This window comes from Aedes albopictus, chromosome 3, assembly GCF_035046485.1.
Source record: "Aedes albopictus strain Foshan chromosome 3, AalbF5, whole genome shotgun sequence".
In the NCBI taxonomy this organism is placed as follows: domain Eukaryota; kingdom Metazoa; phylum Arthropoda; class Insecta; order Diptera; family Culicidae; genus Aedes; species Aedes albopictus.
This window is the reverse complement of record NC_085138.1, coordinates 297909659-297935025: the sequence shown is the minus strand read 5'-3', so window position 1 is coordinate 297935025 and position 25367 is coordinate 297909659. Positions and strand designations below refer to the sequence as shown.

At 36.2% G+C, this 25367-nt stretch overlaps 1 protein-coding gene across 1 annotated transcript; it reads left to right on the top strand.

The window, feature by feature from the left end:
* The first annotated feature begins 417 nt into the window (after positions 1 to 417).
* Positions 418 to 24286, top strand: LOC134284030 (uncharacterized). Its single transcript, XM_062842185.1, has 2 exons — positions 418 to 3197; positions 3428 to 24286. The coding sequence occupies exon 2, from the start codon at positions 3939 to 3941 to the stop codon at positions 4872 to 4874; it is 936 nt and encodes a 311-aa protein (XP_062698169.1). The 5' UTR covers positions 418 to 3197; positions 3428 to 3938; the 3' UTR covers positions 4875 to 24286.
* The last annotated feature ends 1081 nt before the right edge of the window (positions 24287 to 25367 follow it).

Here is a 25367-nt window from a genome sequence, read left to right as displayed (position 1 = left end):
GGCGTGATTCAGAGGCGTTACGGAAGCGTTACGGAGGAGTTTTCGGGGTGTTCGGAGCCTCTCAGGTGCGTTACATGGGGTTGAAGGGGGTTTAAGGGGGATTTTGGAGACATTTCAAGACGTTTCAGAGCATTTTCGGCGGGATGCAGAGACGTTACTTATGCGTTACGGAGGAGTTTTCGGGGTGTTCGGAGCTTCTCAGGTGCGTTACATGGGGTCCGAGGGGGTTTAAGGGGGATTTTGGAGACATTTCAAAATGTTTCAGACCATTTTCGGCGTGATTCAGAGGCGTTACGGAAACGTTACGGAGGAGTTTTCGGGGTGTTCGGAGCCTCTCAGGTGCGTTGCAAGGGGTCTGAGGGGGTTTAAGGGGGATTTCGGAGGCATTTCAAGACGTTTCAGATTATTTTCGGCGGGATGCAGAGGCGTTACTTATGCGTTACGGAGGAGTTTTCGGGGTATTCGGAGCCTCTCAGGTGCGTTACATGGGGTTCAAGGGGGTTTAAGGGGGATTTTGGAGACATTTCAAGACGTTTCAGATCATTTTCGGCGGGATGCAGAGGCGTTACTTAAGCGTTACGAGGAGTTTTCGTGGGGTTCGGAGCCTCTCAGGTGCGTTACATGGGGTCGGAGGGGATTTAAAAGGGATTTTGGAGGCATTTCAAGACGTTTCAGAGCATTTTTGGGGGATTCAGAGGCGTTACGGTAGCGTTACGGAGAAGTTCTCAGGGGTTTCTAAGCCTCTCAGATGCGTTACATGGGGTCCCCGAGGGGGATTTTTGAGGCATTTCAGGAAGTTTCAGAGCGGACTCTGAAATACCTTAAATCGCCCCTCAAACCTCATGCAACGCCCTTTAAAGTCTCCTGAGATCCCTAGAATTGCCCCTAAAGCCCCTTGGAACGCCACTGAAACCCACTTAATACTATTGAAATACCCCAGAATTCTCCGTAATCCCATGAAAACACCAAAAAAAATCCTGACAGAACACCCTTGTAAGGCTCCTCAAACCCCCCGAAACAACCCCTTAAAACGCCCCTGAAGTCCCTTGGAACCCCCTTTTTGGGCTCTCTGGGGACATTCTGGAAACTGCCCCTTAGCCCCACCTCATCTGCCCAGGAGCAAGATCTGTTCTCGCAAACTAGATTTTCTAATTAAAGCCCAAACTTAATTTATGCATAAATTTCCCTCTTTTATGCCTTTTTTAATTTATGCACATTTTTAATTTATGCAGTCCCAGCCATGTGCATAAAAAGAGGTTCCAGTGTAATCATTTTAGTATATTTTAATACTCCGCTATAATAAATTATTGCAGATTAATTTTGTATGACATCATTGAATTTTACTCCCCTCACATCTAACCAATCACGTTCAAGAGGGGAAGCCAGGCCATTGTGTCGTATTAAAGCAAACTGCTTCTTCTCATCTTCCATTATTCTTTCTTGACCCCACGAGGGGATCGCATTGAAGGAGAGCTAGCCAGTTTCTCCGTTTGCGTTTTCCATCAGTACAGTATGCTTTGGCAAGCCGAGCGCGATGGTTGTCGGCTGTTAAGGTGCCATTAGACTGTTTGTGATTATGACAAATATTTGCCATTGAAGTCTGACATTTATCCAAGGTTGCTATGATTCACGCCATCGCAAAACCCCCATCGGAGTCAACGCCACCGATGCCGTTCTGGATTTGGTTGGCATAGCTACCGATTTTCACCTCATGCAATAATTGAACGATTATTGTACAACAAATCAATTTTTTTTATCTAGTTCATTTATTTGGGACTCAATCACGTATAACGCTTTACGGAGCCGAGGATCTTTCTTTGTACTTAATAGTATACATTATACAGAGTAATTACTTTTTAATGATATCTGTTAGTAATGGGTACAAATCAAATTAAACAGCCCTTCTAAGGGCTTCAAAAATGATCCTCACAAGAACCGAATAATTTTCTTAGACGACGCGTCGGGTCGCAAATGTGTCAAAATCGGATAAGTCTTAAAACCATAGCATAAATAAGACGAATTTCGCCCCAAATCGTATTCGGAGTTGGCAGCACCCTCAGATTACAATGAAACTTTCTGGGTATGTACACCAAGAATAGATAAGCCACTTTGCATACTTAGTTTCTTCAAAATTTATCTGGACTGACTTTTGAAAAGGGCTAAACTTTTTTTATGGATTTTTTAAAAATGTTTTTGATCAAAAAATGACTACTCCTACAAAAAAGTGTTGTATGGGTGATTATCACAAAATAAGTCAAATTTTAAGAAAAAAATACTGAAAAAAATCCAAAATGAGCCCTACACTGAAAAAAATCATTTCTAAAAATTCAAAGTTGATTTAAAAAAAAACACCATTTTTGATTTTGATGAAATTTTGTCTCAAGACAGGTAATTATGTTCCCTACCAACCGTCCATACATCACAAGATGGGCACTTTTAAGGAAAAAAAGTTTTTCTAACAAAAACTTTTTCATGTCCAAATTATTATTTTTTCAGTGTCTTTTTTTAAAAACAAACTAAACCAGTGAAGGTTATCTAGTAATCTCAAAATGCAATGAAACTTATTGTGTCATATGCGACAATGCAATGCACCCATATTCACGCAGCAGCACTCTAGAAGTACGAAACAATATACAATTAGAACACGCATTTCATACGTGCTGCTGTAATTTCTACCCAAACGTTTCTACCCCATGTTCTTACCTAATATTAGGTAAGGCTATTTATTAGATTCGAACTACCTAATCGAAAAAAAAAAACAAATCAAGAGTTGTACCTAAAGCAAATATGAACAAAACAAGAAAATGAATCGGTATCATTCAACGTGTTACTTCTCTTTGGTTATTAAAGGCAGTTCTGAAAAGTAATGGATCAATCGTATAAATCAAAATTCAACAAATTCAAGTGCAGTGCAAAAATAAACAATCAAAAGTGCAACCGTCATAATCTACGGGGCATGTCATTAAGATTGATAGATAAAATTCATTCCATGGGATATACACATGAAATCGACGAATCGATGAGTATTTGTGAGTCATGTCGTGGATTGATAAGTCACAACAGAAGCCCGAATAGGAAAAAACGCCGATCGGATGGAAACGACGAAACTATGCAACCATCATTTAGTGGGCAGCAACATCATGATGTTCCAGAACCAGAACCGTCAACGAGTGGTCAACAAATCGAACATGAGCTGGGTAAGTAAGCCTTCAACGTGTTAGCTTCTTTTATATAACTCATTTTGCAGCTCGTTGCAAAACTACATTTTTCAGTATTCTTCGTATTTATCCAACCCGGCAAGCCTCGTTGGATAAATGTACTACTTGTGCGAAAAAAAATCATTTTTGCAACTCGTTGCATAAATAACTATCATTAACTTTCCACTGCATTCATTATTATATTGTTAACCTTAACTTTTATCTTACAGATATGGTACCATCTATTCCATCATTGGAGTCAATTCCGTCAACAGATCAACTACAGGGTCCCCATAATATTGAGAAGTTTAATACCATTGCTGAAACATTGAGTTTATCGCCAATCTCATCTAGAAACATGAGAAGTATGGAATATCGCATAAACAAATCATTGCAGATTACGAAAGCAGTTCGAAAAAATATCTTCGGAATAGATTCAACGGATGTTGGCAAAGTGGAGGCGTATGACGAGATAATTATGCAGTTAAAGGATAAGTTCAATCACCCTACAACTGACAGAAGCGAACAGATTAAAATACTATCTGTACTTCCTAAGTCTTGGTCGGTAAATAAAATCACAAGAGAGTTTAACGCACCAATGTATATGGCGAGACAGGTGAAGGATCTTGTTTATGAACAGGGTATTCTTTGTACCACCGAAAAAAGAAGGGGCATGGTATTGATGACGATACAAAACAAATAGTAAGAGAATTTTTTGATGATAATGATATCAGCAGGCCAATGCCAGGAACAAATGATTTTGTTTCTGAGGTTCGAAATGGAAAAAAACAACAAGTTCAAAAACGACTTTTGATGATGTCGCTCAAAGAGGCTTATATGATTTTTGTAGATATGTACAAAACTGTGAATATTGGTTTCACAGTATTTACACAGTTGCGACCAAAGCATTGTATTTTACTTGATTCTACTGGTATACATAATGTATGCATATATACTATTCATGAAAATGTAAATTTAATGTTCAACAGTATAAGAATTGTGTCACAAGATGAAATAATACAAAAAATGCTTTGCGATATTTCCACCAGAACAGATAATTGCTTTTTCCGTGCTTGTGAAAAGTGTGCTTGTAATGAACACATTGAAGAGGAACTTACATTGATATTAGAATCAAATGACAAAGAAGAGATTATATTTCAGCAGTGGTTGAATACTGATCACCGTAATTTAGAAACGATTATTAAACCTGGTGATGAATTTGTTCCGTATCTTGTTGATAAAATTGACAAACTTATAACACACGACTTTATTCATAAACAACAATCATCATTTCTCAGAAATAAAAAAGATACATTAAAGGATGATGAAATTCTTGCGATTTGTGATTTCTCTGAAAACTATTCATTCATAATTCAAAACGCTGCTCAAGGATATCATTGGAACAACTCGCAAGCAACAATACACCCATTTGAAATTTACTATATGAAAGATAATAAACTTGTGAATGTTAGCTTCATTATCATATCGGAAGTAATGGCTCACGATACAGTTGCGGTCCAGTTGTTCATCTCAAAAATGATAGATTTTATGAAACAATTAACGAACTTTTCTAAAATTTATTTTATGTCTGATGGGGCAGCATCACAATGCAAAAATAAGAAGAACTTTGCTAGTCTATGTAGATTCCAGTCAAAGCATGCATTAAGAGCAGAATGACATTTTTTGCAACGTCCCACGGTAAAGGTCCATGTAATGCTATTGGTGGCACTCTCAAGCGAATGGCAAAGAGAGCAAGTCTTGCTCGAGATTATGGAAATACCATAACAACTCCACGAGAGTTATATAACTGGGCAGTTGTACAGACAGATAAAAATATAACTAAATTAAATTTCTGTTACGTATCCACTGAACAGTACATTAAAATGTCAGAAGATCTCGAAGAAATATATAATAACGCCAAAACAATACCAGGCACTCAGAAATTCCATAGTTTTTTGCCTATTCCTGGCGACAAAGTAAAGGCAAACAGGTATTCTAATTCAGAAGATGAACCAAAAATATTTAGTATGATCGGAAAAAATTGAAAAGAACATGTTTGAAATTGGCTCTAAGACACATATATATATATTTGAAAAATTCATAATTATAAATAATTGTATATTTAAAAGTGCACTTCAATACATATTGCGATCAAACATTACATTTCCTAAGAAAATACATTTGTAATATTTTGAAGTTTTTTATGTATAGGAAAACCCTTCCAAATGATTGAATAAATAACACAAAATCTCCTAGAAAATTGAGTTTCATTGGATTCTGGGATTGTTATGGCCTTCACTGGTTTTATTGTTGATAACAAAATACACTGAAAAAAAATCATTCGAACAAGAAAAAGTTTTTGTTAGAAAAACTTTTTTTCCTTAAAAGTGCCCATCTTGTGATGTATGGACGGTTGGTAGGGAACATAATTACCTGTCTTGAGACAAAATTTCATCAAAATTAAAAATGGTGTTTTTTTTTTTAAATCAACTTTGAATTTTTAGAAATGATTTTTTTCAGTGTAGGGCTCATGTTGGATTTTTTTCAGTATTTTTTTCTTAAAATTTGACTTATTTTGTGATAATCACCCATACAACACTTTTTTGTAGGAGTAGTCATTTTTTGATTGAAAACATTTTTAAAAAATCCATAAAAAAAAGTTTAGCCCTTTTCAAAAGTCAGTCGAGAAAAAAAATAGAAAAATGAGTATGCAAAGTGGCTTATTTGGGCAAGGTCTACACACCAAGAAAGTTTCGTTGTAATCTGAGAGGGTGCTGCCAACATTTGTTCGAGTTGGCGCGAAATCCGTCATAAACTTTGCAAGCGGAATAGTGGAAATATATTAGATTGTTGTAGCATCCTTGATATTTCCCAGCCAAATTTTAATGTGTGTTGTGTCCACAAAAATTAAATATTTCTATGCCCATTTTCGCCACATAATCTAGAAAAAAATGTATGATATCTAGAAATTCTTAGTTAAATATATAATTAAATATTGGTAATTCCAGTCCACCAATTAGCAAAAGCTTAATGATTTGCATTTTTGAATGATCTGTTGGATTGCATCTGTTTAAATTCTTATAAAATGGACGGTTACCAAGACAATTCTGCTATAGGTAAAGATTATTAAATGGTTTTGACAAATTCGTTTATGAAAACATTTTAAAACCAACTACTACGCGGATCAAGTTTTGTCGCGTCCATTCTAAATTTCAATAAATAAACCTGCAAAAGCAAAGATATTGTGCGAGAGGATCTGAAATCTGAATCAATTTTATTCGCAAAATAATTACCTGTTAGCAATTAAAGAAATTCAAAGGTCTACAAACTACAGTTGGCCCGCTGAAATTATTCTGTAAATTGACTCACTGTATTTCGAAAGCAACAACATAGTTTAATGGAAGAGAAACTAGTTACGACTACAGGTACTCTTCGATATAACGTACAAAAAAGTTTTCTCTTTGTACGTTATATCGAAGCAAAGAAAAATTTAAAAAAAAATATGCTAGTGTTGATGTATTCAACGAGATATAAACCCCAAATAATGATTTCGGTCAAATTCACAAAACCAATAATGAAAAACATGAGTATTCACGAAAAATTAATTTCGTTTATTGTGCTTCGATATAACGTACATTTTGCTTCGATATAACGTACACTGAATTTTTCCCCAATTTGCGCTTATTTTGGGTAACAAGGCTAATGCTGCAAGACAGCATTGAATTGAGTGATTTCGTAGTTTATCTGAGGGTTATTCCTGGAAAAAATAAAAATTTTCAATGTTGTACGTTATATCGAAGCAATAAGTACGTTATATCGAATTCGCTATATCGAGGGTACGCTATATCGAGAGTACGTTATATCGAAGAATACCTGTACCAGTACCTGGGCTGCCCATAAATGGTGAACCAAGAATACCTAGTGCTGGGTTAGTACACAGGTTTAAATAGTTCTGACGTTCGATTTGCATAGGTCGTATCTCTATACGAATCCCAGCAAACTTACGACCTATTCAAATTGAACACCAAACCAAACCAAAATTTCGCATCACAGTCTTTATCAATGTTAATACAGCATTCAATAATACAAACTAATGCATAAACGGACGTTATTCAACGTCAGACTTGCGGTCGTCTCTAGTATACAACCAAGTATACAACCCCTCCAACTTTTTTTTATAGATCATACTGTAGAATTATTTTCACCCATGTTAGGATGAATGTTGTTAGGCCGAATGCCGTTAGGCCGAAAGGGTCGTTAGGCCGAATGAGTCGTTAGGCCGAATGGGCTGTTAGGCTGAATGAGCCATTAGGCCGAATGGGTCATAAGGCCAAATAAGTTATTAGGTTCAATGATTTGCTAGGGAAACTGGATGGTAAAAAAGCTGTTTAATGTTTGAGGGAAATGGTGCTGGCCTCAGAAATTTTGGTTGATTTTAAATCAGGGCTGCCCAACCTTTTTCGCATGTTTCGTACATTTTTGTTCCGTACGATCGCAAAATGGTCGGATATTAGATCTTTTAGCTTCAAACTGAAGTCTGATATTAGGGATAATGAATACATGCGTCGACATTTAAATTTAACTAACTTATTTAGCTGTCGTAGCAATTAAGTCAAAAAAATTTTTTTTATGGCCGGGTAGCTGAAAATTGTCAACAAATTCAAACTTTTCCACTTGGATAACTTAGAAGTATGTAGTACTATGCTTTCACTTGATGCCATTAATGACCATTTTTTCGAGCGTACCGATTAAAAATGTCAGAAATATGCGAAAAAGGTTGGGCAGTCCTGCTTTAAATGGAATGAAATTGAATAAAACAGTAATATTTTTCCGTGTTTCTAAGTCTAAATGTTAGTTACCGTAAACCAGCGTCCAACTGGTCAGCGGGGTGAGTTTGATCGCTCGAGTACAAAATTGTAACTACAAACTAGGAACTTCCAAATGTCCCAATGATCATGAACTTCTTACCTCATCTATAGTTCATAGATATCTAGAGATGAGTGTAGACTTTTCAATATTTTTTTTAAAATAATGTAGCATTATTTTCTCAAGGCTTTTCAATGTGTTTCTTAGCAGAAATCGTTAATAATAAACAATGTATTGCCAATAGGAGTTCCTGTAACCTTGATTGTGAAATATTGTACATAGCTATTCTGAGCATGAATTAGTTTAAAAAGTTTATTTTTTAGAAGAAATAGTCATTTATTGTGGTAGAAGTCGCAGATTTCAAATGTAAGTGCCTACATTCAGGCGTTTAGCTGGCAATTTTTGTTTGTCGTTAATAAATAAAAAAGGTTTGACGCGTTATTCGGATTTAAAAGAACAAAATTAAACGGAGAAGTTATTTTTATGCTTACCTATTTTTTAATGTGTGCTGATCGATTTCACCTCCAAGTGGCCTTTTTATTAATTTTTTATTTTGGGAATTATTTAACTCAAAGTTCGAAATTGTTGAACAAAATGCAGTCATGTTGTTTTATAGAGATCCACCCGGTACTGATTTTATAGAAGTTCTTTTGGAAATTTGAATTGCTATTCGTGTTATCCACAAAAAATGTTTAAAAGTGCTCAATTTGACCTTGCATTACGGTACTGAGAACAAATTCAAAGTTCCAGTATGAACATGATTAACATGATTACATGCAATCAAATCGAACCTTTAAAACTTAAAAAGAATAGCCTAAAAGAAGGGAAAATCTTCGATGTCGAAGTTGATAGCTGTAATGCCTTTAGTGAGTATAACAGTTATACTAGAAAGAACAGCCTTTGTTTAGAAAAAAATATTAATTGCTGTTATCCCTATAATGAATAGGACAGTTGAACTAGTTAGAACAGCCTATTTGTAAAAGAAGGAAAAATCTCCCATGAAAAAAATAATAGCTGAAATGCCTATAGTGAGTATAACAGCTCAGCTAGAAAGAACAGCCTATGTGGAGAGGATCTGGTGTGATGATTTAAGCATATGATTATCACACCGAGGACCTCCCAAGTAACATTTTAAGTTTTGTTCGGCCCTATAAGAGATCTACATGACCATTTTTATAAATCTTGCAATAAAACTGATTTATATATCAAAACCTCTTGATAACCTCTTTAAGAGCATCTTCCAGCTAAGTGGACGACTCTCGGAGAGGTTTTGCAAACCGCATTAAGAGTAGGAATAAAACTGCTTAAAAACCAAGTTGAAAAAAAATCACTTCTCGAAAAGAGGTTATGATGATTGTTGTTGTTGTTTTTTTTTTTCAACAAAAACTATGACAGCTCAAGATGCAGAGAAGCTTCTTGGATGGCACGTAAAGTTCAGGAGGATACATCATTCGTAAGTAATAAGCGATCATTTCAAAGTAATATTTTAGTAGTTATTGTGTTACTAGGCTTATGCGCACTCAATTTGTGAATATTGGGGTTGCAGGAACATAAAATTCATGCGCTTTGAAAATGGTGAATATTATCATCTTGGAATTAAATAAATCAATTACTTAATTTAGTTTAACTATCTCGAATCACAAGAAAACTCAGCTGAGAGAGTTTATTTATGTGAGCATGTTATGGAAATGGTGGCAAACTATAAATTCATTGCTAATTTTAGCAAATTTAACTATTTTCTATTCACGTTAGCTAATTCTTCAACATGGCAATGACCATAATTAGCGAAAATAAAACGAAAGCAAGTTTACTTTTATGATAACCGCAATAAACCTAGCAGTGTCGTCTCTCTCTCTCTTCTTGGCGTAACGTCCTCATTGGGACAAAGCCTGCTTCTCAGCTTAGTGTTCTACAGGGTGCGGCAGGAAAAAAATGCGAAAAGTTCAAGGCACTATTACACGCTAAATATGGGATATATATGACTATTTTTTCATGACAGTGGATCAGTCAATGTCTATATTCTAGCACTGCAAAATAAAAATGAACATATTTGATGTTCAACATGTGGTAATGTAAGCTTAATAAGCGGGTATCAATAAACTGCGCGCCCAATGGTCATTAAACAAAATGACTATAACAGTAAAAAAATTAGCTTGGATTCGATGAACAACCAGTCCACACTGATCCAGAGCCATGTAGTTTCACATACTAGATGTAATAAGTACATATATTTGATGATATTGTGGAGAAAATTATAAATTTCATTTTATCAGATATGAAATTTAGCGACCTATGTACTTTTCTGCGGTTTAAAAATTCTTATTATCTTCAGCTTCAGGCGCCACCCTGTAAAGGTTGGTGACCAAAATGGGAAAATTTTTAATTCACTTTTCAGAAAACTAGGCTATTAGAGATCATGGAACGTTGAAACATAGATTGGTTAACGTCAAATGGACGAAAACGAGGTTTGAAGTTGAAAAACACTTCCGCATTTTTTCCTGCCGCATACTGTATGAACACTTCCACAGTTATTAACTGAGAGTTTCCTCTGCCAATGACCATTTTGCATGCGTATATCGTGTGGCACGAAGATACTCTATGCCCAAGGAAGTCAAGGAAATTTCCTTTACGAAAAGATCCTGGACCGACCGGCAATCGAACCCGTCACCCTCAGCAGTGTCGTAGTTTCTGCTTTTCCACCAACAGATGTCGTTACTAATCGAATGGATCGCCATCTGTTGAGTGTTTAAACAGTGTTATTATGGTAATACTGAATGCCAGAAGGTTTAAATATCGGAGAGTTTTGTTTACTTTTAAAATCTGGCTGTATGAATATCTTCAAGTATACTATAAAACATTTCATCAATTGTTTTCATAAAAGTAGTCATAAAACTGTGAGTTTTATTTATTGCTGTAATAAGCCCTGTAATAAGCTGTAATTGCCCTAATAAAAATCAAACACAACCAATCAGCAATGGAATTGTTACTTGGGATCAGCAATGGAATTGTTACTTGGGCTGAGATCGAATTCCACTCCCGACAAGCTCGTAAAATGTCAGTTCTTCCTTCGGAAGGAAAGCAAAAAAAGCAAAAAAAATGGGTCCCGAGATGAACTAGCCTAGGGCTAGAAATCTCGTCAATGCAAAAGAAGAATAAAGAATAACCTATGTTTTAAAGATGGAAAAGTCTCCGATGAAAAATTTAATAGGTTAAATGCTTATAAAAAGTATAACAGCAAAATTAGAAGGAACAGCCTATGTTTAAAAGAAGGAAAGACTCTGATGAAAAAGTTAATAGCTGTAGTCCTTATAATGCGTAAAATAATCAAACTAGAAAGAACAACCTATGTTGTAAAGAAGAAAATCACCGAAAAATAACTTAATAGTTTTTATGCCCATAATAAAGCAAAAAATAAAGAACAACCTATTCCTAAAAAAATAGAAAATCTCTGAATATAAAACTACATTTTTAATCTATCGATAAACCTAAACCTTTTGATAGCCGGATTATTTCAGCACTGTTGCCGTAGCTTCGCTGGTCTCGAGCACGTTTGGTATGCTCGGTTTCGTTGCCGGGGTCTTATATAATCAAATGTGGAACCAGAAATGAAATCACTACCCAAAACAATACGTTTACTGAGCATTTCACTGTTTGAAACAATTCGAAAACATAAGAATCTTCTGTATCACATTAGAAAACCATCCCCAAACCATTGAATCCAATGTAAAATCACAGTTTAAAACAGCATGCTCGCGGCTCATTTAACTGTTCAAAACAATACAAATAAATAAAAATCTTCTGTTTATATGATACCACTTATCGGTATTACCAACATTTCATTTACATTAGAATCTTCTGTTTTGTGAAAAAAACTAGTATTGGAAAAAGTCATTTTTTGGTATTGTTACGATACTTAACAACCTATACAATTCCATGTGCAATGCTCTTTCACAATTGGTTCTATTGTTAGAATCGTTAGATACTATTGTTTTTCTATTGTTATTTCAACATTGAATTCTATAGTGAAAGCATGGTTTTCAATGGTACTGTTACATTGGAATTCTATGTTTTTCTATTGTATTTTTTATCCGGGAATAGTAGTTTATGCAACAAGGTGCAGAATGAAGATTTTTACAGCACGAGTCGCACATTTAATATGACGAGTGCTGTAAAAATCGAGTTCTGCACAAGGTTTTTACAATTTCATAACTTTAGGATAGGTTTTAACATTTTTTTTTTCATCAAACTGCACACTGATGTTCATAGCCATGCTTAAGAAAGTCTGATCATAGCAGGTTATACTGTTCAGTTGTCACAATTTTTCAAACCTGCGTCTAGAGAGCATATACAGCCCCCATGTACAATCTCGATGTTCCCCGCACTTCTCGTGGACCTTGTAACGTAAACCGAGGTCAAATTGATCATTTTAAAACACATTTTGCTGATAACATGAGTACCAATCCAAATATTGCCAAAAGAATTTATGAAAAATCAGTTCTGGGTGGACCTCTATAAAACTGTGTGACACAATTTTGGTTCAACCAATATTAACATAAAATTAAATAACTTCAAACACTAAAAAATTGAAAAAAACATTGTGGGGTGAAATTGATCAGCATACAATTAAACATCAGTTAGAATTCTAAACCGCCTTATCCACTTAATTTTGACCTTTTGAACACGAATGACGTGTCAAAATTCATACAACTTGTGAATTTGGCTGTTAAAAAGCTAAATTAACTTTTAAAATTGACTCTTAAACGCCTGAAGGTATGCAATTTCCTATGAAGTAAGCGAGTTCAGCCACATTAAATAACTTTTTAAACAAAATACAATAGTTTAATAACTGATTCTTGTCCAGAATAGGTACATAACATCACAATAAAGGTTCCATAAACATGTTAACACAGAATGTTCACACCTACTACCACGACTGCAAGTTCGACTGTTCCAAATCCAGTACAATTTAATAATTTGACAAAATGTACCATTAATTTTTACCAACATAAATAAGGCAGCATCCATTTATTACGTAACGCTATAATCCACATTTTTGACCTCTGAAAATCTGATTTTTATTTCAAATATACAAGAACAACCTAGAAAGCTCATTATTTTGTTCTTAAAATCAAAATTTCAGAAAACAGTATAGCAGCAATAAAAACAGTGCTGTAATGGTTCATTACGCAACGCAAATCAGTGCTGTAATGTACCATTACAGCACTGATAATTTGGTGTGAGAAAGTAGGCCTTTTCTTGGCAGCTTTTCGTGAGGTAAAACAGCCTATTACGATGAGAAACTGCAAAAAAAAACTGTTTCGCTTCGATTCGCAGCTCTCTACACTCAAAATTAATTTACTGATAGAATCCAGTGGCGTCGCGTAACCTCACTTTTTACCTGTGCACCAAGTATAAGTTCTTGAAGTTTTTGAACAAATTTGCTTTCAATAATTAGAAAATGACGAGAATAGCTGCTTTCGCTCATTTCTATTTCGATTTTGATCATAAATCCTCTGCAATTACAAATTTTAGGCCACTGATAGAATCTTATGTGCACACTAAGAAAATCTCAATTTTCATGAAGACACAATCATCAAAGATGACAGAAAGAACCATGACTTAAATTGAAATGTATTTTATTTTTAAGTCGTAAATGCTGTAAACACCAAAATGAATCTTGAATCGTCAGAATTCTGCCAATCACAACAAATTAAACACATTTTTGTTGGTAAACATTCGTTATTTTGATCCACAACCTATATATCAGGAGAAAGTGATTGAATTTTACACGAATGATGATTTAATTGTTTTCCGGCATCTGCAACCCGGAGAAACGTCAACAAACAGTCAGGAAAAAATACAAAAAAAATCGCAGTCAGTTTTTAGAGCAAAGTTTGAAAAATGTTCAAGAGATTGGTGATCATTTATAAGGATGATGCTGAACATACATGAGAATTGCTACGGATGCTGTTATGTGCAAAAGTGGTATGTGCCTGGTATTCAACTCGCAGAAGAGGAATTGAGAGGATTCAAGAAGACTCCGCAGCCGACAGAGATAATGTGAGAATGGTTTGTAAAATTGAGCAATGCGTTTGGTACGGCATTAAGGAAATAAAAAAATTATTCTGGATTGAATTCTGTTTAATTATTTACATAATTCGAAAATAAATGACTGGGGGGAATGGTGATTAATAAATGACTTTCGTCTTTGAGGTTATGTGAATGGGATTGCGTCTAGTAAAATTACATGACTCAGCTCTTTTAGACATCTTGTAAAATTAAGATCATACCTAATTTTAAGTCATTTTGCTCGCTGCTATATGTCGGCGTTAAATGACATAATATTACACGGTTTTTTGGAAGTGTGTGCAGAAACACAAACTTTTTCAAACTACGTGCATCCCTTTTGTATTTTCTTTAGAGAAATGCACTACAATAATGTCGACCGCTTCGCCACTGTCATCAAGGACAATTTCGTGAACGATTTGGGAGCTGCCGGATCAGGGTGCAAAATTTCCATAGTCATTGACTGAAAACAGCACGAATTTGAATGATTCTGCACTGAATATTCAAAACACAAAAATTCATTTTCGCTCTCCCTCTTCACACAGTCAGTCAATTCGTAGTCATTGAATATGAAGCCGATCGAGAAACATCTTCATAATTACCTACTTTTATGGCTACGATTCCTTCCAAAAACACTCCACAACAATCAAATGGGAAAAGATCTGTGTAAAGCACCGTTAAATGTAATCGAAATGTTCATATTTTATCAGCAATTTAACACTTTGTAAGATGTTTACAAATATTCATTAACTTTCATTCAGTTGACAAACGAGTATCGAGCAGCTGAATATGAATATGCAGGCAAGTGAATGAAAATTGCCGCACGGTGAACTTCAACTCGTCTGCTCGAAAATGTTGCGCCCTGTGCCGGATACAGCTGCGACTGGGAGCGAATTTGGGAGTTTACAGTGACGACGTGCTATGGACAGCTAAAGTACCTAATGTATTAGTATTAAGTTTGAGTATTATGTTTAATAAAATCAGTTCGGTTGCAAATTATGCAAAATTTTGATTTATTTACATTTCGAAGCTAATCCCACGTGTAAATTCGTCATAATGAAAACTAAGCATTGAACGATTGGAAAGCAATAGCGACGCACATACATTCTATCATGATTAAATCGGCATAGATTCAAAAGCGCAGCACATATTTTTTAAGTGTAAAAGCAACTGGTTTCAATTTAAGTGCAGAACTTTAAAATTTAATATGTTTTCTATAGTCTATTTTACAAAACGACAACAGTGATGATATTGATATTAACACTCACGGGCTTGGGCGCAACCTCCTGTCAAATTTTCATTCATGAAATGAGCGATCAGCTGATCCGAAACGTCTCGTAAAATGGCTCATTCTGAGTGTAACAGTATCCCAGCTGGTAGTGTAGTGGTAAAACAGAAGACCTGGTAAAGACCGGTAATGCCTGGTTTACACGGTGCAAGTGGCAGGCTTCAAGTCGACTGAAAATGTCCAGTTGAATGCGAATTGAACGTGTGACACCTGAGAAACTCACTTGACTTGAAGGAAAGCTGAACATGTTGAACTTTTTCATTCAAGTCAAACGAGATCATCTCACTTACCATTCAATTCACTGCTCTAATTTGACAATGTAAACACTTGCTATCATAGGCGCCAACTTGTGACGTAGTTGGAGGGGGGCAGTCAAAGCTCTCCAAAATTGGACAATATTCAACTTTTTTCAGCTCAATGTACTAGTTTTTTTTCGTGAATATGCCTAAATAAGATAAACTGCGTCAATATTTTCCGAATTTCAATGATTTTGAGAGGCCTTTGCCACCCAACTACGTCAGAAGTTGGCGCGTATGCTTGCTTCAACTGAGATACATTCAAGTGGGCATTCAAGTCGTGCCCAGTCTAAACACGTCATTCAATTGGATTGAATAGTAGTTTTCATGCGATATGCTCGTTTCGCTTAACCCTTTGAAGCCGGAGGGGTCAATATTACCCCGGCGATAAAACCGAGCATAACAAACGTGTTCGACACAAGCGAGGTTGCAACAGCAGCGGCAAAACAATCCGGCTCCAAAGGGTTAAACAATCTAAACCAGGCATAAAGGTCCGGGTATCAAATCCACCTTTTTTTCATTCTTGTTTCGGATTTAAAACATTGTCAATAACGAGTTGAAATGATGATAAATTTATATTCAAGAGGCATTGGATGTTCTTTTCCAAATGATATTGAATTGATATCGAAATTATTGAAAAGTAGTGCGAATTCAAGTGCCTATCTGTCCATATCAGCTTGTAGAGTTTTTACCGTGTATGCAAAGTGTCCCACTTCCACCTCAGACAAAAAACGTTGGCGCGTCCACTTCTTATTTCATTTTATATCATAACATGAAGCTCTGTCTCAATTTAAACTCAATCAATTAACATTTGGTCAGTGCTGTATGAACTTGCTCCAAACATGCGGCTCTTATATAACAAAAAAATAAACAATAATAATCATAAGTAAACATTCGATGTAGGTCAACATATCGATTGAGTAATAATAGTAATGAAATCTAATCAAAATGCGTAATTGGTCGTAAAGGTCGCGGAGCACTACATATTAGGTGACAAGCTTTTCAATGTACACACATTCATCAAATACGTTCCGTACATGTGACTTCTTCCACAATCTAATTCTTTTCTGCTGCATCATATGCGGAGGAGATGCGCGTTTACAACTACTGCGGCTATTATTCGATCTCTCCCACATGCGAACCAAACAATAACCGACAAGATCGTATCAATACATATTCGACTCGTGCCACCCCCATTAAACCTTTGGTTCCTGATATCCGACCGTAATGTAACGTTTACTTCTACCATGTAAGACAAAACGGGTATGTACTGCTCATACCGGTGATACTCGGGGTCACTCGGAATATTGGTGACAATCTCGTGACTTGATCCTACAGCAGTAGTCGATGAGTTTCCTCGAAAATCAACATTCTTACGGTCAAGGCTATATCACTATCAGTTCCCAGAGAGTATAAATAAGTACTCGAGCTGATGTTTGTACAATTATACGACAAAGCATTCATGTAGAGAAAATTTGATCTGGTCAATTTCATGATTAGCGAGATTTCTATTTTCAGTGCAATGCCGGCGCTTACCGCCCGCTCGTTTATGCATATTTGTAGCTAGTTGTAAGCCGGAAAAGTGTTGATCATCGCCCCCGTATACGATGATAAAGTGCGCTAATGATGATGTTATTAATGTTGGGTATTAACAATGTGGTTTCAGTTCACGTTTCAACAGGAAGATACATTTCATTTTTTATTGTAAATCACACGCGAAAATTCCGGCGGAAGGGTACTGAGAAGGCTTCAAGAGCCATATCAAATCCAATATGCGAGGTATCTATAGTATTTCTGTTCTAAAAAAACCTTTTCATAATTACATGTACCATTTTCCTGATTAATAACGAATTTCGCACCAACTCAACTAGCGATTGGCAACACCCTCTCAGAATCGAATGAAATTTGGTGGGCATGAAGACTAGGTTTTTATAGGCAACTTTGCATTCTTAGACTTTTGAAATTTTTCAATAGTAACATTTGAAGAGGGCCTAAATTTTTTCAAAGATTTTTTTTAAAATCGATGTAACTCAAAAATGACAAGACCTACAATAAAGTGTTGTATGGGGGACTTTTTTGGGGTTAAGGCTATGGATCGCCAATCCGGAGGCGATCCCGTTCCGGTCGGGAAAATTTTCTCGACTTCCTGGGCATAGTGTATCATTGTACTTGCCTCACAATATATATAAACATACTAGCTGTACCCGGCAAACTTTGTCTTGCCTACTGCGTTTTTTGACGTTTCGAGTCCCTAGCCAAGCGCCCAAGTCCCCGTTCAAAATGTATGAAAACCCAATTTTCAAAAGCTCTCAATTTTCCCATGTTTTAGGCTTCATAAACCTTCCTTGGGTGAAAACTAACAGAACAAAACTTAGACGACCCAAATCGGACCACCCGTTCGCAAGTTATGCGCGGTCCCACGTATGCCGCTGCATTTTTATATATATATATATATATATATATATATAGTTAGATAAATTCATGCAATGGCAAGCAAAGGAAAGCCCTTCAATTAATAACTGTGGAAGTGCTCAAAGAACACTAAGTTGAAGCGAGGCAGGCCAAGTCCCAATGCGGACGTAGAGCCGTAAAGAAGAAGAAGAAGATGGGGGACTTTTAGGGAATTATCCAGGCTTTTATGGAAAAACTAGCAGTACCCGGCAAACTTTGTCTTGCCTACTGCGTTTTTTGACGTTTCAAGTTTCTATCCAAGACCAAGCCCCCGGTCACAAAATGTATGGAAGATCGATTTTCAAAAACTCTCAATATTTCCATGTTTTTTGCCGCATAAACCTTCCTTGGGTGAAAACTAACAGAACAAAACTAAGACGATCAAAATCGGACCTTCCGTTCGCAAGTTATGCGCGGTCTCACGTATGCCACTGCATTTTTATATATATAGATATGAAAAAAAAAATTAAAAAAATACACGTTAAAAATATCATTTCAAAATTAAAAGTCAATTTATAGAAAAAAGCCCACGTTTTTATGTTTTGGTTTTTTTTTCAAGAAAGGCAATATAGTTGCCTAACTTTTCTCCATAAAAAAGATGGACACTTTTAAGGAAATTTTTTGAACAAAAACTTCTTCATGTTATTATTTTTTTAGCGTGTTGCGCATTAACTCGTACAGTAATGTATCCAGAATCCTTATAACAATCCATTAAAACTTAATGGGTTTACCTCCTTTTTTTTATATATCTTGACGAGCTTGACATTGAAAACATTCTAGATTACGATTTGAAAAGGGCTCAAGACAAATTTGCTTTTAGGGTTTTATATTAATGAAAACGCTTGTGTTTTGATGAAATATGTACATATGTATTTTAATATTTTCTTTTCTTCAATATATAGGATAAACTTACCAATAGTGATGCTATTGATTAGTAGGTCCTTGTAGTAAAATAATTGAATAAAATTGACAATACCACAAAATAAATAGTCTGATCGGTAGTTTTTCATTTGAATTGGATAGAAAAAATATAAAATCCATCGTATTCTTCAGTTTTTTTTATAATAAATCACTTATACCAACTATATGTACACGGTTCCTATTGCAATGGTAAAATTTAACATTGGTTCCTATAGTGGTGCATCCCATTGAATTCTTATGGGACCCTCCACTATAGGAACACTACCAGGAGGAAAGTTAGGCAGTGAATAAACAGGGGTGTAAGCAGTAATAAACAACAAAAGTTCCATAAACAAATAAAAAATGCATAAATAAATCAAAAGTTTCCATAAATAATTGATTTTTGTGCAATTAAAAACGTCAAAAATGCAATGAATAGTTAAACTGTTGCAATAAAAAAAAGCCATTTTTCCCACCAAATAACTCCGAATTTTCCATAAATAAATCCGATTTTTCTAAAATAAATTCGAAAATTCACAATAAAAAATATCGAAAAAGCAAAAAAAAATTCAAAAAACGCAATAAAAAACTACTAAATTACCCATGAAAAACAAATGCAGGAAAGTATGAGGCAGTGAAATGCTGAATCGCACTTATATGACTGAAACGACTGAAAAGCCTGGGTAAATATGATTGCAATTTACCGAGCAATTGCTTGCTGTCCGAACTCGCTATCTCTCGTCGGACCTAAAAAAGGGATAACATCTATGTTTGCATTATACCGGGCAAATTCTTGGATCTGTGGTTTGCCTAGAACCGAAACGATGCAGTTGCGGTGCATCGGATATCGGAAACTTCGGCGGCCTTCTGCCGCCTCAGTTCCTCAATTCTCTATGCGGCTTCGCCGCATGGTCTATGTGATTTTTTTTGGCTCAAAATGCATTTACGTTTATTGCTCGTTTTTTGATATTTATTGATAATTTATTTTTTCGTTTATTGCACTTTTTCAATTATTTATTGCTTTTTAAATATTTTTTATTGAGAATTTTCTAATTTATTATGGGTAAATCGGATTTGTTTATGGAAAATTCGAAGTATTTTGGTGGCAAAAATGGCTTTTTTTATTGCAACACTTGATTTATTCATTGCTCAAAAATCAATTATTTATGGAAACTTTTGATTTATTTATGCATTTTTTTATTTGTTTATGGAAATTTTGTTATCTATTACTGCTTACACCGCTGTTTCTTTTCTGGGACTTTTTGAATTATTTGTAGAGAATGACCACTTTCGTATGTGTCGTTAATATTTTAGCCAATACAAATATAAAATTTTTAAAAAAATCGTAATTTTCGCTGGAAATGCTCCGAACAATCTGTAATGAACAGTAGATGGAAAATGGAGCACTCAAAAAGAAACACAATTATGTAATTTTACTGTTTTTTTTTATATATTGAAGACTTTATCAAACATGTGGAAGAACTTGAAAAAAAAAACTCAATATTTACCGCCCGATAGACTCGACGAAGCTCTCTTCCAACACGTGTATAAAACCATTACTGTCCAGTCAGTCGTTTACATGTTACAATATGTGCTCATTCGAATATTTATCACTTTGATTAACATTTTTAAATTATTTTTGTATAGAATGGTAGTTGTATACCAGTAAGGAAATGTTGATATTCGATAATGTATTGTCGCGCTTATCTTTTATTAGAGTCCTGCGGCGGTCGTACGCTCGCAAGGCATACCGCCGCATGACAGTCGCAAGGCAAAACAAAAGAAAAAGTGTTCCCGCCAAAAACAAAAGCACGTGGGTTTCGCGAAGTGACAGATGTTTTTGAATGTATTAGTGACGAACGGCAAGAGTGGCTCAGTGGAATGAGTGTTCTTGCTGTCAAACCCCATATAATGGAATTATATACTTTTAAATATGGTGAAGCTGTTATGATTAGTGACTGTCGCGCTAATATCAGAAGCCAGAGGCAGATAATCGCCATATTCTGATTTTTCTTGAGAAGCATAATATACTGTCCACCTATGAGGAAAATGTTATTATTTTTATTACATATTATCAATATTTATTAAAGACACTTTACCACTAATGTGGCATTCGTGTCTGGAGAAAAATGTGGAAACTCATTTATGTATATAAATAGCTTCTAGAGGATGTCTCTACATGTGTATGAATGAATGGAGGGGTTATTTTGCAAAATCTGATTTCCCAAGTGAAACGTGATGTACTGGACGAAATAGGTGAGCTGTGCAAAAATTAGCGATTCCGGTTGATACTTAGGGGTGGCGCAAGAGTCAAGCCTTGTACTCATCTGGTAAGAAAAGCACTCAAGAAAAAATCATCCTTATTACCAAAGGAATTTTGACAACTGATTAGTATGGGGAGAAATGACACTTTACCTTCGGGAACATTTTTCCGCAAGGAAAAGTGACAGCTCCATTTGATTTGTCCGGCAGGCATTATGAACGTTACGCATTTTTCGTTTCTATCCAGCTAACTGGATAGAAACTTTGACAGCGGAACACTTTCTTGACCTTTTCTTGGCCTATCATTTTCAGTACCTGCCAGGTGAGTACCAGCCCTCAAAGTGGAATTTATAAAATTGAAAAAATGCTACTTTAGTAATCCAACCCAAAATATCCTAAAATAGGACAAATATCTCAAAAACCAGAAGAGACTTCGCGATTTCGAGATCAAATTTGGCCCTTTGAGGTTCTAGAATAACCGATTTAGTTTAAAAAGTTATGTTTGAAAATTGAAATTGTTTCTTTTTTATGTTGGCTCTAAGCATGAATTCCACTTAAACCCTTGCGCCACCCCTAAATATCAACAGAGTCGCTAATTTTTGCACAGCTCACTTGTTTCGAACAGTTGATCACTTTCTACTTGGGAAATCATACCCCTGGCCCGGATAAATTTTGTAAAATAAGCCCCACCCCAATGACCAAGTTAGTAAAGTAAATCAATTTAGAAATCATATGATAGGAAAAACTAACGATATTTGTGAGCGGACAGCAAGACATTTACAACGAAGCACTGTATAAAAGTGTATGTAGGATAAAAACAAGTTTGAACTTGCATCCATGATCGAAATTAAGATTTAGTGATTCAAAAGAAATATGTAATTGGAATTTCCATAAGTGAAAAGTCTTTGTCTTCGTCTTCAACTTAAACAGTTGCGTTGAAATAATGTTGTAGCAATTAGAAGGCATTTTAAAATATTTTGATTGCATTTTTCATGTATACAGACTACAGAGTAGATTTTGAGTTGAACAAAATTAATAAAAAAAAAGCCTAACTCATATCACTTGTTCAATGGGCTTTCAATCAGCACCAGTTAGTTCAAATTTATAATATATTGTAAATGAAAATAAAACCCAAATGTTCGAAAGTCGGTAGTTCAATAATATGGGTCATCCGATCCAGCTAGAAATCATATGATAGGAAAAACTAACGATATTTGTGAGCGGACAGCAAGACATTTACAACGAAGCACTGTATAAAAGTGTATGTAGGATAAAAACAAGTTTGAACTTGCATCCATGATCGAAATTAAGATTTAGTGATTCAAAAGAAATATGTAATTGGAATTTCCATAAGTGAAAAGTCTTTGTCTTCGTCTTCAACTTAAACAGTTGCGTTGAAATAATGTTGTAGCAATTAGAAGGCATTTTAAAATATTTTGATTGCATTTTTCATGTATACAGACTACAGAGTAGATTTTGAGTTGAACAAAATTAATAAAAAAAAAAGCCTAACTCATATCACTTGTTCAATGGGCTTTCAATCAGCACCAGTTAGTTCAAATTTATAATATATTGTAAATGAAAATAAAACCCAAATGTTCGAAAGTCGGTAGTTCAATAATATGGGTCATCCGATCCAGCTAGCTTTACAAACTGGGTCGCCACCAGACTAAAGTTCGAGACCCTCCGCTCCAGATGATTGTCCCGTTGAAGAATGCCGCTGAATTGTTGAACATTTAACGAAATTAATTGAGCCTTATTGTTGATGAATTCAGCGCTTATTTATCGAATAAATAACTTATTATGGTTCGCCTGGCCTCCATGTAGTCCAGTAGAGCGAACACTTTGCGCAAAACTCGCGCGCGCGAATATATTGTATTGTGCCGCGACGACGGAAGGTGCATTGTACATGTTCGACACGGAAAGTAGAGGGACCTGGTATTCGATGTGCGAGAGGTTTATGTGTAAAGTAAGTACACAAAAGACCGCGCGATCATTGCGGCTTCCCGCGAGCCAAATATCACACGTTGTCTCCTCAACGCGACGGGCCACCTACATCCCAATCGAGCAAGTTATCATCGGCTTATGGTAATACATATATTCTAGTACACCGGCTCGGAGATCGCTCTAATGTTGTGCTGCTACCGTATGCGATACTTGCTGTATTCTTCTCGGTCTTTTCAATGATGAAGCATCACAGATGATACAGTTTTCGTTTGACGAAGGCACTTTGCATATTGGACAGCACTGGTCACTCCGTTGGTCAATTTGGGAGCACATCCTATTTGGAGGCACGAATATAAACCACACAAGGGCCCTACTACTACTACTCCAGTCGCGACGCGGCAACAAGTTAAGCCACTTTACTCTTTAATCTTCTCATCTTCTAAATTAAGTGAAACGTTCTCGTCTATGACAATCAATTAGTGTGTTACTCCAAACCGTAGATCTTGGCCCTTCAAACTCAATCAAATTGCGAATGCACGATAAGCAATTGTTCAGCATCACATTCACGGTTATTCAGAAGTTCACCCCAAATCAACTCCACATGACACTCAACGCACATCGAGGCACACAGTTAAATCTTCCCTGAATAGTCCAAATCTATAACTACACATTTAGCAATTAACTATAAAAACAAAAATCTTAATACCATTAGTGAGTCGTTCTAGGCCCCACTCCGAATCACCCATGTTGATCAAATCACTGTTCAAAACCAACTGAGGCGCGTCGTTCCCAATTGGCTCCTATGTATAGACTTTTTGCGCTTCTCAAATACCAACGGCCCACGACGGCAACGGTGGCGACGGCGGCGGGAGACACACAAGGAGCACCACACGGGTCACTAGTCACAAGAAACCGAACCGGAGAGATGCTGAACGCACGAAGGACCAGACCGATCTGGATTAAGTTCAATCGAGCACATCTCTAAGGTAGCGCTCCGCGACGACCGGCCAACCGCGCTATAGTCCACCACAATTTAGTAGGTATAAGCAATAATGACCATTCAATGTCGACGAGCAGCTCTCAGTTTTGCTCAGTAGTCTCTCTCCGTGTTTGCGATTAGAGCAATAACTATGTGTGTAACGTTGCACATCAGAACGGAAGGTGCTGCCGGGGGATGCGAATTAGGCCGGTTCAGGGCAACTTAAAATCGGGAACTATTGTGCTCATTCTGCACGTCGAATGACTCGATTCGACAATTCTCACCTTGGAGTCACATGACTCTTCTCACTCGATTCCGGTTGTCGACTCGAGTGAGGTGAGTGGTTCACTTTTGTAGCGAGTAAGGAAATGAACGAAAACAAATGCGATGTTCATTCGCAGATTCTGTCAACCGGGTAGAGTTTCGGGATAACGCTCGAATTAGAGCGTAATCAATGAACATCAACAACATTTATTTAAATTCATATCAAATATTTTAATAATTATTTAGCAAAATATCTACTAAACTAATTGAAAAATCCAGTTAAAATAATGTTGAACGTTTAATAGATAATTGGTGTAATTATGGACAGTTTACTTGCTTATTTAGATACAGCTGATTATATTTATGTTTCGCCCTGATTTGAACAACGGTGGATGTTTGATTTCTGTTTTGTATGCAAACTGTGGTGCCGCACAAAAATACTCGGGAACGGAATTCTTTCGGTTTAGTGACCGTCTAATAAAGACCGGACTGGCCATACTTTTAAAGATAGGATAATAGCATCTAGATACCGTCCAGGTAGTGCTAACGGCAGCGGCAAAAAAGCCGAATCTATCGTAAGTGTTTCACAACCTAAAGGCATCCAATTCCAAAACAGGAATCCAGCAAGCATCACCCGGGTTGACTTTGATCCTGCTCAATGGCCCGTCAAAGAGTCGGAAAAACAGCGGAGTCAAGATCGGCCAGCTACCGTTCCACACCTTCCGGGCCATGGATCCGGACATGCATGGGTTGCCCATGGGTTGCCAGTGCTGCCCCGTTGTCCCCGATCTTTCCGAGGTGATCGAAAAGCGGAAGGAAACAAACTCAGTGTTTCTGCAGAACTTGCCGGA